This window comes from Cryptomeria japonica, chromosome 1 (assembly GCF_030272615.1).
Source record: "Cryptomeria japonica chromosome 1, Sugi_1.0, whole genome shotgun sequence".
Lineage (NCBI taxonomy): Eukaryota > Viridiplantae > Streptophyta > Pinopsida > Cupressales > Cupressaceae > Cryptomeria > Cryptomeria japonica.
In genome coordinates, this window is record NC_081405.1 from 132,973,401 (window position 1) to 132,999,551 (window position 26,151).

The window sequence follows — 26,151 nt, forward strand, 5'->3', positions numbered from 1 at the left end:
TTTTCCAAGATGAGCCATTTCATTCCATGTAGAACTACACATGATGCTAGCTATGTTTCACATCTCTTCTTCAAAAAGATTGTTAGAATTCATGGACTCCCTTTAAGCATTATTTTAGATAGGGACAACAAGTTCGTGGGCCATTTTTGGCAAACATTATGGAGGAGACTAGGAACTAACTTGTCATTTAGCTCAGCTTACCATTCACAAATTGATGGTCAAACTGAAGTCATCAATAGGGTGTTAGGCAACTTGTTGAGGTGTTTGACCAAGGAGTATGGGCAGACATGGGACCTAATCATTCCTCAAGCAAAGTATGCATATAATGACAGTGTGAATAGGACCACTGGTAGATGTCCTTTTGAGGTTGTGTATGGTAAACATCTAAGGGGAGTATGTGAGTTGAGAGACCTTGGTACTTTGGAAATGAAGAGTGGGCAAGCAGAGGACTTCACTCAAACCATCAAGGAAGTCCAAGAGCAAGTCAAGAAAGACATCCTTGAATCAACTCAAAAACTGAAGGCCAAAATGGATGAGAAAAGGAGAGAGGTATGGTTCAAGGTGGGTGACTTTGTGATGGTCCATTTGAGCAAAGCTAGAATGCAAAGCGGCAAGCCTACTAAACTGCAGATGAAGAGGGTAGGACCTTGTAGAATTCTATCAAAGTATGGGGAGAATACTTAAAAGGTTGACCTACCTTCAGATTTGGCTATATCACCAGTCTTTAATGTAGCCGACCTGATCATGTACAAGGGTGAAATAACAGGGCAAAAGGAGACCCAAGCCAAGGTGTTGCAGGACTTAGATGTTAATGTCTTACCATAGGTGAAGAAGCCTATAGCAGAGGAGATCTTGGAATCTAGAGTAAAGAATTCCACCAGACACCAGGTCTACATGGAACACTTGGTGAAGTGGGCAGGTCAGCCTAAGTCTGGAGCTACCTGGGTTGAAGAGAGCAGGTTCAAGACACTTGGCATAGACCCAGCTCTCATCTCTTCTTCTATTGCTTAGTTGTGTGTAGAGGGGGAGTATGGTGTAGGAGAACCCTTCCAATCTCTTCCTCCTTCTTTTTTTTGTTGGTGTTATGCTTCTTTTCAAGCCATTGTATATGTAATAAGAGCCATGAGCTCATTTGTTCTTGACTAGGACCTAGTTTTAGGTCCTTAGTGTTTTTGTTGTGATTTCTTGTGCAAGAGAGGTTGAGTGTGCCTTGGATGTGTGTTAGGCCTTATTGGCATGTTTTTGTCCTTAGGATAGCCCAAAATAGGCCTAGGAGTCATGAAAAGCAACAACGGCAAAGCTGCTCAAAAGATGCAAAAGTTGCATGACAACTTTTAAAAGTTGTCAAGCAACTTTTCCACCCAAAAGGTCAAAGACCCTTATTGAGCATGGAGAGATCTAATTTTGGCACACCAACTGAGGTTTGGGTAGTATAAGATGTTTCAAACCCTAAAATATGGGGGGTTAATCATTGTTGTATGACCCAAGTAAGGAAAGCTTGACTGTGACTGTTTTGTTGGTTACCAGTCAGTTTGAATGAAGCAAACGAGCAAGTTAATGGTTTGATCTGAAGACTAAACTATGTGGAAAGCTTTGTGTAGTGTTTTATCTTTCATTTTTAGGCAATTAGATAGTGTGTGTGGTGCAGGTTTAAGTCCTTTGTAAATAGTTTGTAAAATACGTTGTCACTGCCCAGTTTTGGGATAGTTTTGTACTAATGGGTTAGCATTCCATTCTCCATCATGGAGACACCATGAAACCATAGGGAATGGAAGTTAAGACCTTGTACTATAATTCAATGCAAGAAAGGCCTTTGAAGATGCAAGGAAGCCAACCATTTAGCCACTCCTAGGCGAGACTGGACATTGCCCGGTTAGGAATGGTTGTTGGTGCAGAGGTCCGAGAGAGCAAGGTTGGTCAGAGGAGAGTGCACCCTTTGGATGAGGTGTAGAGGAGTGTGTGAAGCACCACTAGTGTGAAGGAGGAGCCTCCACCAATCTAGACAAGGTGGCTAAAACACAAAACATACACTATGACCCAGGCAGACCATAAAAACCCTCACAAAACCCTTAAAAACCCCAAAATTCACCCAAGGCACTATACAGCCACTTGGAGGCCCAAAACCAAAGAAATCCTTGAGCCCTTACCAAATTAATGGTATTCCATTTTGGGAGTTTGGGTAGTTTGTGCATCGTTTACAAGAGAGAGCCCTAAAAGTCCGGATTGGAGGCCTAATAGGGGCTCTTCCTTGTAGCCCTATTTTGTAGGAAATGAGCAAAATGGTGGAATCGGTAGGAGGGATGAAGGTTGCAACTTCTTGGGGGCACATGGATGGTTTTGAAACATGTTTTAATACTTTTTCTAACCTTGCTAGGACCTAGGAAGCAGTAGGACAAGCCAAGCCCTTATTAGCCATAGTAAGGGGTTTTGAGTCTCATGAGTAGGTGAGACCTTAGGAGCAGCATTGCAACTCATTGGTGGGTGGATTGGGCAAGGTCAAGGGATTCCTCAAGTAAGGGAAGTCCTAGAGACCCTAGGGTGTGAAGAGAACACCAGGTGATCCAAGGGAAGGATCCAAGAGCATAGACTAGGCTAGTCTATCCCAAACCCCATCCCATCACTTACCACCTTGTCTTCACGAAAGGATTGGTAGGGTCCACATGAGACTTAGTTGAAGCTGGAAGCTAGGAGAGGTTACCAGGATAGAGAGTCGGGACCTAGGAGGCCTACCATGGTAACCATCAAGCTATGTGATGACACTCTCTCCTTGGAGTCACTAGTGGTTTTTGAGTTGAGTCACATGGATGTTTTCGGAGTCTTGTAGTTCTTTTGTACTTGTCTTACTTTTATTGCTTGATGGTTTTCTACTATCTCCTAGCACAGTGGGATGGTTCCATTTTGGGATCACATGGTCGGGTGGTAGTGCCACTTCCCATCGGATGTTCTGGATTGTATCTTCAGGTGAGGAAAGTCTTCGTTGGTGTTTCTTGTTTCGTGGTTCATGTACCAACTCATGTTCATGATCATTGTTTAGTTGAGACCTTGTGGTCATTGTATCAGACTTTTATGTAACCTTGGTATTGTAACTTTGGATTTCATGGTATTTTTGGAAGCCATGTATTTATGGATATTGTAATATTATGTCAGTGGAATGTATGTTAAATTCAGTTGCTTTGATCTTATGTATAAATGATTTATGGATAGATTGAATGAATTGGAATACTTTGGTTTCTTTCATTATGGAATTTAGATGTATGTGTAGTTTTGAACTTAAGAATTTACTTTAACTATTTAAATGGACAATTGGATTAACCATGGTGTTAATATAATCTACAATTAATCTTCATTGGTAACCCTTAGGAAATCATGTGTTAGTCTTCTGATGTGTTATTAGACGTGCAATGGTTATAATTAATGCACTTAATCTTTAAAAAAAAATTATTTCACCCTTTAGTTTCCTAGTTGTGTTGTTTTCCTTTAGGGTTCCTAGCGGGGCATTACATGTGGGTAAGAGAAGGTTTTTCACCTAGTTTATTGCCTAGCTCTACATTAGATTGGTCTAAGGAATGGGTCTCTTACTTAGAATAACAAGAGGTTGCGCTTTAGTAACATTATGGAGAAGTTGTATAGGTTTCTCTTTTATGGTGAGTTGGCATCCTTCCCCTTTGGGATGGAAGCATCAATTCTCTCCTGCTTATTGTCTGGATACTCTTTTGGTGCTGGTTGTGACATCCTATATTTAGGGTGGTCTGAAAAGTTTTTGGTGCCCTCTGGATATGTTGTTATTTGTATTGTGGTTTAGTGGATCATGTTCTTTTGGTCTAGATATGTGTTGGAAGATATTTTGAGGTGATTATTTGGGTCTCACTTTGGTTTGTGTAGATCTATGTGGAGTATTTTTGCATCGGAAGTGGTTGTGTGGCCGAATAGTTGATTATATCTACACATTGTGCTTTGTAACGTCTTTTTCGGATATGTGTTAGAGTGTGTGTATTGTCAGATTATTTTTGGGATGATGTGTTATAACATGTTTTGGTTCCCTCTTTCTCTCGGAGAGGACCAATCTAAGTATTTCTGGTGCAGGTGGCTTATTTTGTCTTGGTCAACCATCCTTTAGGATTTCAATGTTATATCTCATATTTATGATGTGTGGAAGGATGAATTTCAAAGTATGGATGAGAAGTGAATTGAGTGAGAAGTGTATGTGAATGATTTTCAAGCATATTTGAGTCTGTGTTGATGCAAAAGACAATTTGGGAAGAGCTTTGAAGCTAATATATTCTTCCAGACAGAGTACTATGACACTGGAGATTGTCAGAGATGTTTGTCACATGTGTTATTGGTCACATGAATTTTTTCAAGGACAATTTCATTATCAGGAGTATCCTTCTTACTTTCAGTTCACGAATTTCATTCATTGTTGATTAATAGTGAGTCCTTCGACAACAATTTGTATCTTTTCCTAAAGAAGTGTTCTTCAGTTGTACAAGTCCTTTGTATCTTGCCTAAGGTTGTGGGCCTTAGCTCTGCAAGTCTTTCAAGTGTTGATGCTCTTTGGCTACAAGCCTAAAAAGTTGTAAACATCATTATTCATATTTTGAGTTAGATTCTCACCGTGGTTTTTCCCTATTTGTGTTTTCCACATATATCTGGTGTTCATGTATTCATGTGTTTTTGTTTGATGAGTTGATGATTGAAGTGTTGATATTGAATAAGTTTATTAATAATTATTTCTAAAGTTCCATACCGATTCACCCCCCTCTCAGTCATGATGGGTGTTCAAAATTTAGATGGTCTTCAATGGCTTGATCTTGGTCTACACGATGTTTTGAGTCTCTCCCTAATGATAGAAAGGTTAACAATAAGAAATATAGAGAGTGGTGTTGATATTTGGTTGACTGGGTATGTTCCTTCAATTGTGATTGATCCTAACCTATTTCATTGGCCTTGAAAAATGTGTTGTGATATGTTTAAGGATAAGTTAATCTATAGGTTGATCCACAACCTATTTTGTGGTTGATGTATATTCCTGGAGCTAATCTATTATAGATCACACATTTCATTGGTTAGGTCATATTTGAGCTGACTCAATTGATGTTTTTGGATAGTCCATAGGATACATAAGAAAGAGTAAATAATTTGTGGAGAGGAGTGAGTTAATATAATGTTGATATGATGTGTGAAATAAATTAGTGATACATCAGATTATTATGAAATGTGCAAAATTTGTATGATAGGGTGTTTGGGCTACAAAGAGGACTACACAACTAGCATTTGTCAGATGTTTCTTCTACATCAGTTCACCTTATGTATTTTATTGTAATCTCATTGTATGTTGTTCTAGATAAGTGATCTTTAGACTTCAAGTGTTGTATCTTTCCTTAGGGCAGTGTGCCTTATCCCACAAGTCCATTCAGGGAGCAATGAGCTTCCTTGGTAATGACCCTAAAAAAATTTTTGCAGCAACTTGTTTCATATATTGTGACTTGATCCTTACCATGGTTTTTCTCTCTTTTGGTTTTCCACGTAAAAGTTTTGGTGTTTCTATGTTGTGGATCCAGATGTTATGTTTTATTCTTTACTTCTATAGATATTCTTTAAAGGTTTGAAAAGTTAATGAATGGTTAAAAAAAAAATTATACTGATTCACCACCCCCCCTCTTAGCATTTGGGTGTGTTCAACAATTGGTATCAAAGCGAGGTTCCTAAGGTAATATTCTAACAACTGAGGTAGATCTTGCATTTGGACACAAAAAGTTTACAATGATCTTGAATGATAAGATTCTTCTAGAATTATATCTAGAGGCAATGGAACCTATAGGATGGGATATTGATCTTATTGATTGTGAAAAATATTTAGAAGGAGAACTCCAGCCTTTTCAAGCTCAAAGTGAAGAGTACAAAAACAAATTGAATAAGGTTGAAAAGATAATCATTAAGTTGAAGGCTCAGATTTAAAAAAAAAAAGGAATGCAAAGACAAACTCAAGATAGTACAAGAAGAAATTATCAAGCTGAAGGATGAAGGAAGCAAAATATATGGTGATAATCTCAAAAAGGTAGAAAATGACATGGTACATTTGAAGATTCAGGTTGAAGAAGGAAAGAAGGTTGCAGATTGTCTAGAAACCAAACTTAGTGATAAAATAGGAGAATGCACAAAACTTGAAGAAGAAATTGTAGCTCTAAAAATAATATTGAAGAATGCAAAAGAACAAAGTGGAGAAAAGTTTGAAATTCAAAGGAGGTAGTGACATGCTTGATGAGATGCTCAATTATCAAAAACCATAGAAAAAAATAGATGCTCTTGGCTTTGAAAAAGGAGAATGTTCTAAGGATAAGAAAGGAAAAGAAAAGGTTCAAGATGAATCCAAGGAGATAGAGGAAAATTAGAATAAATTTACTTAAGTCTAGAACAAGAGGAAGAGCTTCAAAAGACCAACTCCTAATCAAATTGCTCAAACTAGGTATCCTCAACCTTTTGATGACAATTATTTTTCTTGCAACAATATTGGACATAAGGCTATAAAATATAGAAGTAGGATGACCATAAACTCATTTAGGCCCTCTAGGATTCAACCTTATAATGGTTAGTTCTTTGCACGCAACAAATATGGTTTCATGAATGTGAGAAATTCTAGGAATACTCAATCTTTGAATGGCTATTGTTACACATGCAACAAGTTTTGTCATAAGGCAACTAACTACAGATCTAATGCAAGAAGGATTGGAAATGCTCTACAATAGGGTATTACATGTTATAACTACAACAAACAAGGACATGTTGCTAAGATTTGTAGAGGAAAGAATGTTAGTTATACAAGTCAACAAAAGAAGGTTGATCAAATAAAGAAGATGGAAAATATATGGGTAAAGAAGTCATAGAATGAGAAGGATGATGAGGTGAAGGATTGATTTGTAGCTCGAGATGGTACATATGGTTCTTCCAAAAACTAAATTGAAAGAGATATTTATTCGGGGGGAGTTATATCTATAGATTTTTAATTTAACCCCATAGAAGGTAGACATGCCTATACAACCCAATCCTTGTACTGATACTTCAAATCATTGACTTCCAAACTTGATTCTTAGCACTTCCATTATAAAAATCTATTCTCTTTTACTAATTCTTGGTACTACCATTTTTTTGAACTGCCTTGTAAAATAGAATAATGATTATATAAAATTTATAGAGGGAGAGATATAGGGGGAGATATAAAGGAAGAGATATAGAAGAAGAGGGAGAGTGTGAGAGAATGGTTTAGAGGTTCAAATAGAGATATAGATGTATTCTTTTTAAGCATAGGCATAAAATGAGTACATTAAAATACACCCATGTTATAGTGTTCTCACATTATAACACACTCACATTTTCCCTAGATGGGTTGAAAAGTGGTTGTGGCCACTTTTTGGTCCCTCATCGTTCTACACATTTCAACTACTATCATGATTTAATGCTACTAAAACATATCTAATTAGTGGGTTAATCCAAACTTATTTATAAAGCTACACAATGCCTATTTGGTTTAACCAAGAAATATAAAGTTACTCAAACTACACATTACCTCCTAGGTTTCAAAATAAAAACCATCAAGCCCTCCTAGTCTTTTTGGTATGACAAATATTTGGGATACCACCACCTCCATCTTTGATCCCTTTTTTCAGACTTAACTAGAATGTTAAAAAAATCCTTTCAACCATGGGATACTGAACATTGTCTTAGACCAGTTCATGACATGGAAAATATTAAAGAAGAAGAGTATCAAATCCCATGTAGTTGACAACTATTATGGATTTATTAGCATAAAATCCATCATTACTAGGGTCTTCTTAAAAATAATGGAAGGGATCCTCGTCAAATGGCATTGGTAATTTCTAGAAGGCTCCATTCACTTATTATGATAACTTGTCAAATAATATTCAGCCATGGTCAACGAAAATAAGAATAATAATACTAGAATTAGTAAATCCTTAAACACTAAACAAGATAATTATCATCCAATCACCCATTTCTAATAATAGTGGAGAAAAGTATACTCATCCAATATGGTGGCCCAGATTTAGATCATGGGGTGCATTGCAACCTCTTCTTGTAAGCCCTAAATAGAGACATTTGTGTAGAGATCTAAGAACTCCATTAATATCCTATGAAGATCCCCAAAAGAGGACCCTCAAAATTGGCCAAGCTATAATTGGCAATGGAATAAGGATTAATAGACCAAATCAAATACATTTTATTCATGAATAGATGAATATAAAAAAATAACAAAAATAATTGTAACCCTCTACATCTAAATTAATAGAGTGACAATAATTAAACCATAGATTGATTAATACACACATAGTGTGAACCTTTATATCTTGAAAGACCTTTCAAGACCATCTCTTTAAAGCACAAATAGTGTTACTCATCACATGTCTTTCAAAATGCCAAGCATAATTTTATTAAAAACTAATCATACATAACAATTGTAGCCCGATAGGACCAATGTACATTATAAAGGGTTTTCTATTAAGAAATAGTAAAATATAGTCATACCAAATTTTCCATGTTATACTTTATGTAACATCTTTGACATAATATTTCCTCCTTATTTAATAAAAAGAAAAGTGGAATCCACTTATTTAGCTTGGATATAACTAGCCATGTATAAACATAATACAATCAAAAGTACCTATAACTCTTTCCATGAAGACAAAGGAGGTGTTTTTGAATTCATCCATGGAAAATCTATGTCATGGTATCGATCTCCATAGACAACATTAGAAGACACTATGTCTTCTATTTCTTTAATCTCTTCAACTGTCAACTTCACATAAAGAGCGCCAGCATTCTCCTCAAAGTTCTTGACTTTGGTTGTCCCTGGGATTGATACAACATTATTTCCTTGATGTTGAATCCAAGAAAGTGCTATTTGCCCTGGTGTACACCCTTTTCTTGAAGCAATTGATGATAGTGTCTCAAATATAGCCTTATTCCTTTCACGGTTCTCTCCTACATACCTTGGCACACTCTACAAAAAGGGGGTACTTTTTCAAAATCAAACATTGTCTGAATTATATATATATAAAAGTATATTTATAATTATATGACACAAAATGTATCTCAAAATTTTGACTTGTGAATATATATTTTATCCAAAATAGTATCTTTCTTTGCCACATACAATAAAACATTACAAAAAAATATATCAATTTAAAACTACACAAAAATGATAAAAATGAATGTCTCAACTTTACTTATATATATATATATATATATATATATATATATATATATATATATATATATATATATATATATATATATATATATATACATGTGCCAAACTTACTTTGAATGAATAAGATAAGTATTGTTATAATTCAATTGTGAAATTTGGTGGTCTTATAATTTTAAAATTTATTGGCTGGTAAAATTTGACTATTTGTATTCCTAATTGTAAGTGATTTCTTAATAGAATTTTATTTGTCAACATTTTGGATCACATTCTTACAAGTATTCTTTTTCATCCTGTCAATATATCATTAAGTGTGACCAGAAACATTGATGCAAAAAAGACAACATAGTTGAATTCAGAAATGATGTTTTAATACAGTTGGTCTAGGCTATGAGCATAACAAGGTTTCTATGGGTCCATAAATTCTAAGAAAGATTAGAAACAACCTATAATATGCCCACTATTTCAATTTCAAAGAAATAATTGAAGATGTTTTGGCCGTCAGATAGAGTATTGATCTTATTTCCACTTAAATTATAGCCTTTCCCAACTATACAAGCCATGGAAAAATCTCTATCATCTAGTTGTAAAGTTTAGTAAAATGTATCCCTTCTTTGACTCTGGTAAAAAAGATTTATGTGTTATGTGGTCTACTAGCATTTCTCAGATAAAAAAGAGAGATTATAGAATTTGATTGGAAACATCAATGAATTATGGAGTTTTGATGTTTTAATTTATGGAATTAAATTTAGAAACATTTTGATAATTTAACAATTTATATGAAATGATAGATAATAGAATTTGATTCTAAATATTAATGAGTCATAAAATTCGATATGAAATATTAATGAAAAATTCACACAATCCAATTTGATAACAGTTTACACTAATATCCTCCATGTTGATTATATCATACACATGTACAAGATCATCGTTCAGTGTTAGTCTATACAAAATTTACTTATATTATGACTGTAAGATGATGAGAGCTATAACATCCTAAATTTAAACTAGAACAAGAAAATATATTTTTGTAACCTTTTGTATGTATTTTTTTTGGAACTATTAATTTTCTACCTTATATAACTAAAATTAAATAGTAAAATACAAATTAGAATGATATTAAAAAATTGCAACAAGGGAGGGACAAAAGAAAAAGAAAACAAAAATGAAAATTTAAACATGCATTCAATCCTCTTAGACATTGTTCGGTGAATGGATGAACCAAACATAAATAGATTTTGTGAGACGTGTTGCCATAATCCTAACACGAGTCAATGTAGTCATTGAAGGATGGTAGCATGTGTTAATGTAACTTGTAAATCAAAACATCTAATAATGAGTGAAATGTCAATAATCTTAGCACATAATCAAAGTTTCATCAATATCTAATGAATTAAATTAATGAAAAAAAATGGAATGAATGTAAATTTAAAGATAGAAACCACATTCACTCGAATGAAAACAACTATAAAATGAAAAAAAAAGATTTTCATTTATGTTCAATGGTTCTAAACTCTAATGAGTTTTCCCATATTTTACAAATGAATAATTATACAAATATCTATAATTTAAAACAAAATTATTAACAATTTTCCTTCCAAAAGAATTATAAAATGAAAAATTTGAAAAATCATGATTAACTCTTCGAATTCTACACTTTCCTCCTTTTTAAAAACTTTCAAATTCTCCATTTTTCCTTTTTCACATTTGGACACAATTTCCAATTTCAAATAGCATTGTATCTTCAATATATGTACATTTAAGACACATTATATAGTTTGTATATATTCTCTGTATTTGCAAAATCAATTTCAATTCTATAACAAGCTACAACTTAGAAATGATCATACTTTTACGTATTTATTACATCTAGAGGCATATTACACTCATAGAATGAATTGAAGTTGGAAATTCAGAAAAATAGGATAATCCAAAATAACCTGGCCTTAAAATTAACCAATGCAACAATTCTATCTTGGATTTCCACTTGAAAGGTTGTTTATTTGGATAAACAATTGAAAACAAAGATGACGACAAGGGTTTTGATGCAGGAGCATCAAGTTAACTTGTTTGTTTTTTATGTTATTTTAATTTTGATTGGAAGGATTTGGTTTGGGCAAATACAATTTCTATCACCACATGGACAAGAAGTTGGACAATCTAAAAGGGATGATTAGATTCCTATGACAAGGGAAGGTGAATAGTTGAAGATGGTTAGAAATGAATGGTTGGAAGATTAACGGTTAGAGTAAGTCGAATAGTTATGGAGGTAAACAAGATAAAAGAATCAGTTGTGAATGATAGAAAAGCATGAAGGCAAAATGACATAATAGAGTAAGCAGGCTGATAGGAGATAAGTTGAACCAAGAGGTTGAAAAAGGATTAAAAAATAACTGGGAGAAGACCAATAGAAGATGGAAAGGAAATTGGTTCCTAAGGGGATCAATGACGGCTAGTATTGGAGGAGGTGGCCACTGATGGAAGTAAAGAAAGAAGGCGGCCAGGTCTGAGCCGCAAATAATGTAAGAAGATTGAGTAGAGAAGTGAGCAAAGAAACAAGGGAACGATTTAGGGGAAGAGGATAGCCAAAACAAAGGTCATGCAAGTAAGGATGAAGAACCGTGAGTAAGGAAAGAGAGTTAAGCGATTGAATTTTGAGCAAGGAGAGATCAAGAGTAGACATAAACAATAGGTAGTAGAATGGTTAAATAGGTTTAAGGCCTGCAGAGTGAAGAATAAATGTTATATCATTTTGATTGTAATCATCTTGACATGTTGGAGAAATAAAGTATTCATTATTCTGTTTGTCTTGGAATTAGTAATAAAATGATCTTGTGTTTCTTTGTTTATTTACTAGTGTACTTGAAGTTCCTATTACCTGGAATATTTTGTTACAGAATTATTTGTTTATTGTTAAGTTCCTGTCACTGTGTTGACAATAATTGTGTGAGAGAGTTGTGGGTGTGAGCCATCATGTGATATCAAAGTGCAGGTGTGTGAGGTAGTTGCTATTAAGTGGTATCAAAGCCCAAAAGATCTGGGTAGGGGAAGTTAGTTATGTTTACAAATATTTGTGTTGCAGATTAATGAGATAATTAGAAGAACCTGGGTACCAAAATATTGGGGAGAGAAAAAGAAGAGAAGTCCTAGGTGAGGTATCACAAAGACAAGAGAGAAGAAAGAAAGATGCAATAGCATACAAGGAAAGAAAATCTCAAGGGAAAAGAGAACATGAAAGCCAATATGGCAAGACAAGATGCGGAGTTTGATAGAGAAATGGTGGAGTTGAGAAGAGATTTAGAGTTGTGTGAGATTATGATAAAGTAGTGGCAAAAGGAAATAATCCAAAAATATGTTTGGTGTTGGCCAATGATCAAGAAGTTGAAGTGGCCCATGAAGCTGATTGTTGAAAAAAGGAGAAGGAAAAGAATGACTGCCTTGAGAAGTGAAGAAGAAAGTATGAGGAAACCCTCAAAAGCTTCGGATAGCAAAAAATTGTCAAGTAAGAAACATGTAATATAGGAGATGAAGGAAGTTCTCATTGTAGAGGAATTGAAGAAAAATAATGAATAATGAAGAAAGAAATAAGTGTCAAAAGCAACACTTGTAGAAGAAGGGAAAGAGGAGGGGAAAGTGTCCATGTAGGAGGCACTTCTAGAGACATCTTGATCTCTTAATTTATTTGCTAATGATATGTTTGAGAATGTGAATGTAGGGATGAGGAAGGTCAATAACAAGACCTTGAAGATGACAATAAAAGGGGCAAGAATAGCACCTAAAGATAGAAACAAAGATGAGAAAGAGAAGAAACAAGTTGCAGTAGTCTGCCAAGAAGACACAAGGAAGTAGTTAGCAGTAGAGGTACATTACAAAGTACCTAAAGATAAAGGTAAGAATGAAGTTGAAGTTTTTGAGTAGCATAAAGAAGATTTTAAGAATAAACTTGAGTTTCGTGATGCCATAATGAGAGTTATAGAAGAAAGGATGAGAGTCAACAAAAAAGAAGAGTTGGAAAGTAATGAAGTTAAGAATGGAAGCAAATTTGGACAGTAGGTAAAAGGATGTTATAATGTTCATTTTGGTTATGTAAGTGGAAATGGAAATATTAGTTTTGAGCATATAAATAGAAGTAAGAATGTAGATGAACAAGTTAATAAGGAGAGAAGGAAATTAGTGAATCTTGGGTATATAGTTCCAAGTTGGCAGAATAAATCGATTATTAAGGAACAAGAAAGAAAGTGTAAAGAAGAAGATATTCGTGGTGGAATTCTCAATAGCAATCAAGTAGAGATATGAAATATATGTAAGGGTTAAATTGGAATCAAGAATACAAGGCAAGTAATAAAGAGTGGCAACCTAGAGAAGGTGTTTGTAGGTAGGAAAAATAGCATGCATTGAGGATAATTAGTGCAACAATAAATAGACATCAGCACAACTAAGGAAAATAGGGGTGGTTGGTTAAGTGCAAAATAAAAGAAGATAAAAGTAGTATTGTTGGGCATGGTCAAGAGGGAACACTTCAAGCGAATGAAATATGTGAAGAGAAGAATATGTTTGTGGGTGAAGAAGAGAAAGAAATTGCAAAAGGAACATGTTTTATGGAGGGCATGAAATAAGTAGTTGGGGATGAAAAGATAAGGGTATTAGTGGTTGAAGTGAGGAAACAAAGCATAGGATTACAACAGCTACAAAGGTTGAAGAAATTATAGGGACTTGTGGAGGTCTTGTGTTTGACAAAGATCCTAGAGAAGAGAACGGAAATGACAGTACAAACTTGATAGAGAAGATTCTAGCAAAGGCAAAGGTTGTCGAAAGTGTTGAAGATAAAGAGGTAATATTTTAGTTTTTAAAAAATGATGATGTTTTTGAATCTTTGGATGAAGTTGTTGAAGGGAAGAGTTTCAAGGACAAAGATGTAAAGGATGAAGAAATCAATAGTGGTAATAACAAGTATTAGCATGAGAGGGAGTTATGGAGGCTTGTAGATGAGAAAGAAATGAGGAAGAGAAGGAAAACAAACAAAGGCAGATTGACCAACTTAGAATGTATAAATACAAGTATGGAGTGAAGCCAAGGAATGGGGGGGATAAGAGTAATGAAAGTAAAAAGAGGACAACATAAGCAAGATGTGACAAAGGCATGGCAAATGACAAGCAGAAAGAAGGTAAAACAACATGGAGAAGATGAAATAAAAGCAATGATGATTAAAGAAGATGAAGGAAATCAAATGAAAGATGAAGAAGTTGTAGAGATGGAATTGGATTGAAGTATAGCAAACAAGAAGTGATGCGGATCTGTGGACATAATTTGCAACAATACAGAAAGAGTGGATGGAAATGTTGGAAGATATGAAGACAAATAGGACAGTGCAAGATGTAGAAAAAAGGATCGTAGCCTATGACAAAGGAGTTGTTGTAGAGATACGGGTAAAGGTAAATCCATTGGATCTTTATGAGGAAATTGTTTTGTATTATATTGATGTGTTGAATACTATGAAGTCTCAAAAGACATATGGAGTGGGGTATACAGAGTTTTGTACAAATATTATAAGTTATAATATGTATTGTGTAATCCAAGATGAGATGCCATGGAAGGATGGTTTTTGATGAAATTGATAGACAAGTGGACAAGTTTGTAGACATGAGAATCTTAATTTTTTGTCGAATCATTTCTCCTAATTCAAGTATGTAGCTAAGTGGAGAAGTATATTTTGGAGAAGCATTTTATATGATGGGAGTAAATCTAGGATAGAAGAAAAGAAATTGGCACAACAATGTTAAAGGAATTTGTTGATTATTCCTGAGCGATGTTAGAAAAAGAGGAAGAAAAGAATGAAGGGAAAATTTGTTGATTATTACTCCCATGTGCAGGAGCACATGCTTTATTTTGTCTCTAGGGGAGTCTAATGCAGGAGCATTGTGTTAACCTAGTTTTTTTTTTATGTTATTTCAATTTTGATTGGAAGGATTTTGTTTGGGTAGATATAGTTTCTATCACCACATGGATAGGAAGTTGGACAGTTTGAAAGGGACGATTAGTTGCTTATGGCAAGTGAAGGTGAATACTTGAAGATGGTTAGAAATGAACAATTGGAAGTTTAAAAGTTAGAGTAAGTCGAACTACTATGGAGTTAAATAAGATAAAATAATAAATTGTGAATGATGGAAAGGTGTGAAGGCCAATTGACAAAATAGAGTGAGCGGGACGATTGGAGATAGGTTGAACCGAGAGGCCAAACATGAGAAAGGTTGGAAAAGGATAAGCTAAAATAATTGGAGAAGACTGATAGAAAATGGAAAGGAAACCGGTTTGTAAGGGGATCATGATGGTCAACACTAGAGGAGGTGGCCACTAACAGAAGCAAAGAAAGAAGGCAACTAGGTCTGAGCTTCAAAAGATTGTAAGAATAAAGATCAAGTAGAGAAGTGAGCAGAGAAGCAAGGGAACGTTGTAAAGGAAGAGGGTAGACAAAACAAAGGTTGTGCAAGTAAGGATGATGAATTGTGAGTAAGGAAAGAGAGTTAAGTGGTTGAAGTCTAAGCAAGGACAGATCGAGAGTAGACAAAAGCGATATGTAGTAGAATGATTGAATGGGTTTAAGGTCTGTAGGGTGAAGAATAAATGTTATATCATTTTGATTGTAATCATCCTGACATGAGTGCACAATAAAGTATTCATTGTGTTGTTTGTCTCAGAATTAGTAATAAAATGACCTTTTGTTGCTCTATTTATTTACTGGTTTACTTGTTCTTATCACCCAAAATATGTTGTCATAGAAATATTTGTTTGTTGTTAAGTTTATGTCATTGTGTTGAAAGTAAGTTTGTGTGAGAGTTGTGGGTGTGATCCATCATGTGATATCAAAGTGCAAGTGTGTGAGGTAGTTGCCATCAAGTTTGCATACTGAAAGACCATTGTATCAACATATTTGATTTCCACCAATTCAATAATCCCTCTAATTTCTTCAAGTTGGTTTTGTAGGATACAAATTCCTCTATACTACCGAATAGTACTATATTTGAATATATTCTTTTGTACAGTATTTCTAATTGCTCTGCCACTATTTCTATCATTTTATGAATTCTTTAGATACTAAATAAACATTAACACCCTTGGTCATTAGGTCCTACACCAAGCCTTGTACAATGAATTAATTTTGTAGTTCAACTTGTTGACCAAATGATATTTCATCACTTACAATATTTTCATTTGTCATTACTCCATTTTCCACCTCAAATTCATTAGTCAGGATGTCACCATCATCATCCTCATCATCAACCCCATTGAAAGGGTTGTAGCCTTGGCAGGGCTATTTCTAATGGAAATGGAATGTCTTTGAGGTTATTATATCATTAACAATGTTGTTTGGTTATTTAACATGGGAATATGAGTCTTAGGCTGAAATATTTTTTATTGAAGAGTATTGATTCCATCAAAGATATCCATGCACAATCTCGACCTCATTCCTTATGATTGAATATGCCCATGCCCAATCTTGGTTGTCATATTTTATGGTGTCATGACCTTGCACATATCAAAACTTGATCTTTAGTAGATTTGTTAAAAAAAATTCAACTTCACCTACAATCCAAGGGTCCATTGACACATCTATAATGCTTTAGCTCATTTGTAGTTTAGACTCCAACTCCAAAATGCAAATTTATATTTTAGAGTTCAGTCGTGAAATTTTATTTACAATTGATGTGTAATTTTATAACTTATACTCGAGCCTACAAAGTAACACATGAATACAATTAAATTAAAACTTTCTTCTTTTCTATTTTAAATTTAAAGTTATACATTAATATACAAATATAAAATATTATGATATGTCCTAAATTACAATTTAAATTTTAAAAGAAAGAGTAAAATGTCAAAAAATGTTAATAACTAATTTAGACTTGAACTCACTTAAAATTTAAATTTTAAATATGACATTTAGAACTTTAAATTATTTTATGAAAATGAATTTACCTAATCTACTGAATTAAATATGTACATTACATATATATGATTGGTAAACTCAAAATACAACACAAATTTGAATTTGATCAGAACTTCTTTTTTGGCACTAGGACATTCTACAATATTAACATGTTGTTGCATGAGAATGCAGCTGTAAGAAAAATGCAATAAGTGACACATGAGACAAGTGAAATAGTGGCAAAGATGTGACAAAAGGTGATTATGTATTACAAAATATGATGTGACAAACTACTAATTTTTTTATAACAATATATGACATATTAAAATAATGTGGAAAATATGACCAAAGGCAAAAATGTGAGAAAATACTTTAAAAAATACAATTTGTGACAACAAAGCAAAATGCATGAATAATGTACTGATAAAGCACAAAAAAGTGACAATTTCACAAGGTAATATGAGTTATTTGAGGAAATCTATGACTCACAAGAATTTATTAGGGAAATTTATCCCCAGGCCATTTGTAAAAATAGTGATTTGAGGAAATCTATGACTTACAAGAATTTATTAGTGGATTTTGAGTTGTGGTGATTCTTTAGGACCACTTCAAGTTCATTTAACAGATTTAGTATGGTGAAAACAGATTTAGTATGGTGAACCTATGTTAGGAGGATTATGTGTCAAATCTTAAACTAGGGATTTAGGCATCACATTATGGGTGGATTCACTTCATAGTTCACTTCATTATGATTTCAACTATTGTTTATACTATTCATTGAGTGCTTGAATAAAAGGTTTTTACAGTGAGTTTCTTAGGTATTTTTATGCAACCAAAATTATTCCAAATCTCTGGTCGTTGAAACTCCTATAAAGGGTTAGAATCTACAAGAGTAGCATAACCTTTTATTATTAATAATAAACTAATTTTCTTTAAGGTGTAGGTCTTTTCTCCTAAAATGGATTTTTTCATCCCTAAGTCACTACATTATGATGTATTAAATTTGTATTTTTTTCTTGTAAGTACATAATTAGTTTAAGTTTCATAAATGTATCTTATCATAAACTACTATAGGAAGTATATTATACACCTCTACTTACCTTTAGTTATAAAATTATAAGTACATTCAAATAAGGGAAAAGGCACTCTATACTTATTTTAATAATTTTAAATGATGTGCGTTTCTTTTTATTAATTATATGTTAACCCATATATAAGTATTGGCTGCATATTATATCAAACTAACTAACTAATACAAAATTTGGTTAAAAAATTACTAGTATAAATTTTTATCAGAAAGACAAAAGAACTATTTAAACAAAAAAATTAAAATCACTCTACATCTGCTAAGTCTTTAATAGTGTACCTTTAAAAGGTTAAATGCATCAATATAATTTACTCTAGTGTATACATGAATATACTTTATCTAGTCTAGAACATGAATGAACTATTAAGACTATCTTTAAGGGAAATGTATATTATAATTACATCACTCAAGTAAACAAGCTTATTGATCTAGAAAGCACAGTAAAAAAATTATGGGAATATTATCTTTTTATATATAAAAAAGACATATTCATCTTATAGGTTGAAAATGTGCCCTTGAGTGTTGTAGAAAAATATCACACATTTAAAGCATAGGTCTATGGGGCCAATGAATATTATAAAACACTTTTTCTTTTATTGATAATATTTCTTTGATTAAAAATTAAAAGTGGAATCCACTTATTTAGGTTGCATAAAAACTGGTCATAAAAGGATAGTACATTTCAAAGCTAGTTATATCCCTTTCCATGAAGATAGAGGAGGTGTTTTTGTCTTCATCTATGAAATATTCATGTCATCAATACCATATCTATCTCTGTAGATACCATTAGATACTATACCTTCTATTTCTTTCATTTCCATTGGTGTAAGCTTCACTGAAAAAGAACCAATGTTCTCTTCCAAGTTTGTGACTTTAGTTGTCCCAGGAATTGGTGCAACATCATTTCCCTGATGTTGAACCCAAGCTAGTGCAAGTTGCCCTGGGGTGGATTGTTTGCTAGAAGAAATTGCCAATAACTTCTCGAATATAGCCTTATTCCTTTCAAGGGTCTCTCCTTGAAACCTTGGCATATTCTATAATAGCAATGAAGTAAAAAAAAATTAGAGATCATCCTAGATATAAATATATGCACGTAAATTAATAGCTAAACAATACAAAGAATGCTAAAAATTTCCTACTTGTAGATATTGATCCTAAGAAAAAAGAAAAAAGAAAAAACTAATCTTCTCAATTTCTTTATAATTTACTCGAACATACCAACAAAGGTGCAATATTCTTTATAAAATATAAAAAAATTAGAACATAACATGCGACTTTGTTATTGAAAACAAAATAGTTTGGAGCACTAGTGTTTCCTAGTTAACACATTGGTTGTTAATAGTTAGTACTAGAAAATAAAGAGAAATTTTATTGTTTAATAGTCATCACTGAAGGGAAGAAAATTAAAATATGAAATAACTAAATGATACCTTTCTATAATCTTTATCTCCAGAGCTTTCAATTATCTTTGCTCCAGAAGATAGGAAACCACGTCCTAAGGGGCTATATGGAACAATTCCAATACCAAGCTCCCTACAAATAAAACTAAATTGTTAGTCATTTAAAACACAAAACTTTAAGATGAAAACATTTACTCTAAAAAACTATATACCTGCATGTTGGAACAATTTCTTCCTCAACATCTCTAGTCCATAAAGACCACTCCACTTGAACTGCTGTAATAGGATGAATAGCATGTGCTCTTCGAATTGTTGATGGAGAAGCCTCGGAAAATCCAATATATTTTACTTTCCCTTCTTCAACCAATTTCTTCATTTCTCCAATCTACAAAAAATACATGCATTTACCAAGGTCAATCATTAAGGGATGATATTAAGATAAAAATCAACATTAGTGATCATTAAAGTCAAAGTTTCTAAAATGAAAAGACAAAATATCTAACAAATAACCAGAATCTGAAATTTAAATTTTACAAAGTTTACATAAAAAGAACATATGTAAGAAAAGTATGTAATAACCAATCATTTAGTGGTTAAGGAAGAAAAGTAAATTACATACCGTAATCTATATGTACGCACAGAGAGAAAAGTACATACAGTAACTTCTATGGGGACTCTGGTATCTATGCGATGTTGGTAATAAAGATCAATGCAATCCACATCAAGCCTCTTCAGACTCCCTTCACAGCATGCATGAACATATGCAGGATCTCCACGAGCCTCTATTGTCCCACTTTCAAAGGTTGCTCCAAACTTAGTGGCCACCTGCACTTTGTCTCTTATTCCTTTTAATGCCTGCAAATTGAGTCAAAAAAAAACATGGAAATAAAAATCTAGCCTCACTAGAATCAACATAAACTTTCTTAAAATCATTTGAAGGCACTCTACTTTTCCAAGGAGTATTTCGTTAGTGTGAGGGCCATAAAAATCTGAAGTATCTAGGAAAGTAATGCCCTTGGAGACAGCATGGTGAATGAGAGAGATCATTTCATCTTCAGACTTGGGAGGGCCATAGAATGCAGACATTCCCATACAACCCAATCCCTGTGCTGAAACTTCAAATCCCTCACTACCCAATTTGATTCCTGGCACTGCCATTGTTACTAATACTTCAAATATCTTCTTCTGCCTTGCTTTTTCTTTAATGGAAGAATGAGATACTAAGGTGTGTGAAGATATGTATATATAACCCGAAATAGGGTTAGACTCCACTCCACCGCCCTTCCACAGAGAAAGTGAAACGTCATCCTCCACCAAATGTCTAAGAAAGCGTGCGTAGGTATTAGTGACCCTCGTCGTGGCTGACGTCAGGTGATACTGAGTGATTACATATTCATTGAATGAGGGAATCCAATGGACGAAATTTCTAGTTGCAAATGACGACGTGATTTGTTCTCTCATGCCGGAGAAATGTGCTTTATTTAGTTTAGCCATGGATTGTTCTAGTCCAGATCAAATCTAAACATAAATGAAAATCTAAGCACGCATTCAATCCTCTTAGACATTGTTTGGTGAATGGATGAACTCAAACATAAAACGATCTTGTGAGACGTGTTTTCATAATCCTAACACAAGTCAATGTAGTCATTGAAGGATGGTAGCATGGGCCTGGCTTAACCAGCACACTCGAATCATTGACTGCTTAGGTGGTCGGGCCCACTGCTAACCTTTAAAACTTGAATACCATTCCCGCGCAGAAGTTTGAAACTTGAAAGCGTCTGATGGTATAAAACACAGTGGGCACTACCATCTACCTCGCCGCTAGAGAGCTTCCGAGGTATTTTAAGGGCAAATACCTTGGAAGCTCTATTTTTGCCAGTTGCAAAGATTTTCATCCCTGCTAGAGAGCTTCCGAGGTATTTTCAGGGCCTTATGCAAATGGTTTTTGCAGCAAACAGAACACATGGGCATGCTCACGATGCAGTTTGTCCAACAAAATACTGTGGCCAATAATTTCAACTCTGTGCTTTGAAGGTCACACAAGGCTTCAAACCTCTCAAATGTGCTGCCAAATCTCCCATTGTTGAATTGGGTAATGTAGTAGTGGAGGTAGAAAACTATTTCTCTACTTATGGCTTAATTTGTCGCTTCAACCATCTCTGGCCAAATCTCCCTCATCTGAACAAATGGATTAATGATCGCTAGCGGCTACCTCTTTAACATGGTATAAAAATATACCGCAATGCTCAAGGGTTTTTTATTGCTGCGTTTGATTCTACCAAATTTCAAGATTTTATATTTGATTGCTTGTGGGCTTGGGTGTAACACTTTTGATGCTTAAATCATTGCATACTGCCTTTAAACTTTCATATGGATCCTTCAACGCCTTACCTGTTTGGATCAAATCTTGTTTTGAAGCTATAGGTAACTGCCAAGATTTGAAGCTATAGGTAACTTCTGTTGATAAGAATACATTTGATAGAAGTGAGTCTTTTTAGCTCCTCCTTTCCCTAGTTAGGTTGTGAATTTTTTTTTACGTTCTTTACATCTTTAGCTAGCTAAATTTTTCAAGATTTTTTTTTGTCTTAATATTGTATTTTCTTTGCTTGGAAATCTATTAGTTTTGAGATAAAACATAGTTCCTTCATGAATTTATCCTATTTCATTCTTCTAACTATGATTAATTTATTGAGAGTTTTTAGTTATATTTCAATCTTTTCCTTTTCAACACAATGTTCTTGAAAAATTGTATTATTGTCTAATCTTTGTGAATGTTTTATGCCTATCAGTTTTTTACTACAATATATATCTTGGTGGTTCTTGTTTTTAGAAGATCAATTCACCAATGTTTGATAAGATCTATGAAGGATTGGTCTTAACACTACATATATTTATTAAAATTTGTACCTTTTATTTATTCTCATCATGACTTATATCTTTAGAATTATCCCTCACCCTTGAAGGGGCATCAAATTTTATCTTCTGGACATTTTTTGTAGTGTAGGTATTATCCCTTGATCATATGCAAACACCGTACATGACACACATCCATCAATGCAATCCAACTTAGCACCTCATCATAATATGCCCCTATGTTGAACCTCACCAAATATTTTCCTTCTATAGTATCTCATGTCACTACTACAACCATTCGATCTTATATGAGTGTGAGTACATCATTCACCTTAGTCCAAAATCTTCTACCATTTCTATAGACATCAAATTATCCATACTCACTACTCCTTGTTATATACTCACAATCTCCATCCTAGACCACATAGTCTCGCACTTCTTCCATTCTACCTATTTGTCCTTGCCTTACCTCTTTGCTTACTTGCCTTCGATCTAAGACATAGTATATATAGAATCAACATATTTTCCAATCATCAATGTCTTCCATAATATAGCATGAATCCCAATACTGAATGTAACATGTCATCAACCAAAAATAATATACTTACAAATGTAAAGGGATAAATAATGGAGAAATATTCATGTGGCACTCAAAACATGTCATTAAGGCTTCAATAAATAATATAATACTATATTTTATTTAGTACAAACTCTATATCACTTGACACATGCATGAAAATAATCCCAACTATAAATAGTTATCAACTTAATAGATGCTCCCAAACTAGTTGACTACCTTTTTCTTATTAAATTCTTCTCAAATTTTTATATGACACCAAAAAGTCACAGTGAAAAACTATTCCTAAAAATATAAACGAAGCAATTTTTATAAGACACTAAAAAATGTAATAGCTACTAGTAACAAACAAGCAATTGAACTAAACCAAAAAAAATTAACTTTTTTTATAATGATACAATATCGCCACATATTCTCGAGATGCTCTTGCATTAATTTTGTTAGAGGCGATGAAGCCTATAATATTCAAAGTTAGGATTCTCATTGTAATCGTGGGGGTAATTCCCCCTACTTTGGGATTTGTTTATCAAAATTTAGTGTTCATTAAGAACTAGATTTTATGTCTTCAATTGTGAATTCTTGAACTATATTACAACTCTTTTTTTTATTTTGGGGTTGTTGTTATCTTTGACCTTATATGTCTCCTATTATGATATTGATAAAAAATCCATGGAGGCCAATATTTTAACTTCCTCATATTGTACTTTTAGGTATTCCTCATATGCCTCTATTTCATTAGACTTGTTTACTAATTATTTGATTTCTAGTTCAAGAAGAATCTCCTTAAAATTTTCACCAAAATAGAAGAGCAAGTCACCTAGATGCAAATGGATAAAATAATTTGGAATGGTAGGTATAGTCTACTCATTTCCTATATAATATTTGTTTTGTGTGTGGATTTTTATTCAGGAATATTTATATTTTTTGTGTAATGGATTTTTAATTTACAATGCCTACAAAATATTAGATTAAACTTAATTAGTATCAACTAATTTTAGTTTCCTATATTAGATTCTCGTAGAATTACATTTGAAAATGGTTTGGAAAATCTCTTCTTATATACACCCAAGCATGAACCCTGGAATCTCCCTACTTTACCTAAGATCTTAAAATTTTTAAGTGAGTTGTCAATTTACTCCAAGATTGCATGGTACAACTATTCCTCATGAATAATTTGAATTCTAACATCTCTATTGTTAGAATTTAAGAAACAAGAGTTATATTAAGTAAAACTTGATTTACAATTAGGGTGAATTCAAAAAGCTGGTTCCCACTTTCGCCAATGAAGGAATTTGGCGAAAGTGGGAAGTTCAATTTTCTAGGTGTTCGAGCAAAATAGGGGTGTTCGCTCGAACTACCCCTCGGTGTTCGAGTGAACCATGTTGCGGTCCTTGGTTCGCTCGAACCACAGATGACTTTTGGGTTCAAGCGAACCCGCTACAATAATATTATTTTAATGGGTCCGCTCGAACCCCCCCTTCGCTCGAACCTATTTCAGTTAGGTTTTTTTTAAAACATTTATAAATAGCGAAATTGACAGTTAAAGGATCATTGTCAAACTTGTCATTTTTTGTCTGGTGGGGGTTGGATCGAACCAGTCGTCAGCATCACGTCACCGAGCTTTGTCTGCAGCAGCTAGCATCTTTCATATTTCAGTTTTTGACCTTTATTATATCAGGTGCACAAAATAACCCTTTGTTTGGTTTAATAATGTCTTTTTTAATTAAATTAATAAATAATTTGTTTGTTAATTTATTTTTTTAATTAAATAATTGTATATAGTTATTGTTTTTCAACATTTTAGAAAAATGTTTGATAATTTATTGTTTTTCATTATTTTAGAAAAATGTTTGATAATTTAATGTTTTGACTGAAATGTGTCAATTTGTTTTTAAAATTACATAATTGTATATATGTATATTTTTTTCAACATTTTAAAAAATTATTATGAAAAACATAGAAAACTAAGGTAGTAAATCAGAACTTAGAAAAACATTAGCAAAAAAAGAAAATTAGAAAAATGTCACAAACGTAAATATAATAAATTAAACGTTAGAAAAATTAATAAATTTTAATTTAAAAAACATTGGAAAATTTAGATAACAAATTTAAACAAATTGGACAAAATAAATCCTCTACAATGTGACCCATTTTCACATCCTATTACATGCACAACATGACCCCTTAAGACCACATATGCCCTGATGACACTATACGTTCCCTTAGGAGGTCATAGAGGATCACATATAACATACTAGTGTACATATGACATTCCCTTTAGGATCACATAGTGTCCTAAGGGGTCATACGTGGTCCTAAGGGGTCACACGTGTTATAACACAGGCATGACCCCTTAGAACCGCATATGACCCCTTATAAAATTGTAGTGTGAACGACATACCCCTTAGTCCATAAAATAGTGTCTTAACACATGCGTGACCCATTAGAACCGCATATGACCCCTTATAAAATCCTAGTGTGAACGACATACCCCTTAGTCCATCACATAGTGTCTTAAGGGGTCGTATGTGGTCCTAAGGGGTCATGCATGCATTAACACATGCGTGACCCCTTAGTAGGTCACATAGGACCCCTTATAACATCCTACTATACATATGACATTCCCCTTAGGATCACATAGTGTCCTAAGGGGTCATATGTGGTCCTAAGGGGTCATGCATGTGTTATAACATATGCATGACCCCTTAGAACCGCATATGACCCCTTATAAAATCCTAATGTGAACGACATACCCCTTAGTCCATCACATAGTGTCTTAAGGGGTCGTATGTGAACAAAATACCCCTTAGTCCATCACATAGTGTCTTAAGGGGTCGTATGACATTCCCATTAAGATCACATATTGCAGATTTAATACTTTTATAATCATATGGGCCCAAATGTTATATATCATGTTCTTGAATTTTTTATGTATGTCAAAGATTTAAATATACACATGTTAGATCTCTCTATCTCTCTGAAATATATGTTATCTCTAGATTTGAAATATAATGTATCTCTCTCTCACTGAAATATTTGAAATTTTTATGTATTTTTTGAAAATGAAAATGATCTCTCTCTCTCTCT

At 33.5% G+C, this 26,151-nt stretch overlaps 1 protein-coding gene across 1 annotated transcript; it reads right to left on the bottom strand.

The window, feature by feature from the left end:
• Window positions 1–18,806: 18,806 nt before the first annotated feature.
• LOC131063043 (probable aldo-keto reductase 2) lies at window positions 18,807–20,828 on the bottom strand. Its single transcript, XM_057996813.2, has 5 exons — window positions 20,583–20,828; window positions 20,292–20,489; window positions 19,847–20,019; window positions 19,665–19,767; window positions 18,807–19,268 (listed from the first exon to the last, which is right to left on the bottom strand). The coding sequence occupies exons 1-5, from the start codon at window positions 20,790–20,792 to the stop codon at window positions 18,972–18,974; spliced, it is 981 nt and encodes a 326-aa protein (XP_057852796.2). The 5' UTR covers window positions 20,793–20,828; the 3' UTR covers window positions 18,807–18,971.
• Between the last annotated feature and the right edge of the window lie 5,323 nt (window positions 20,829–26,151).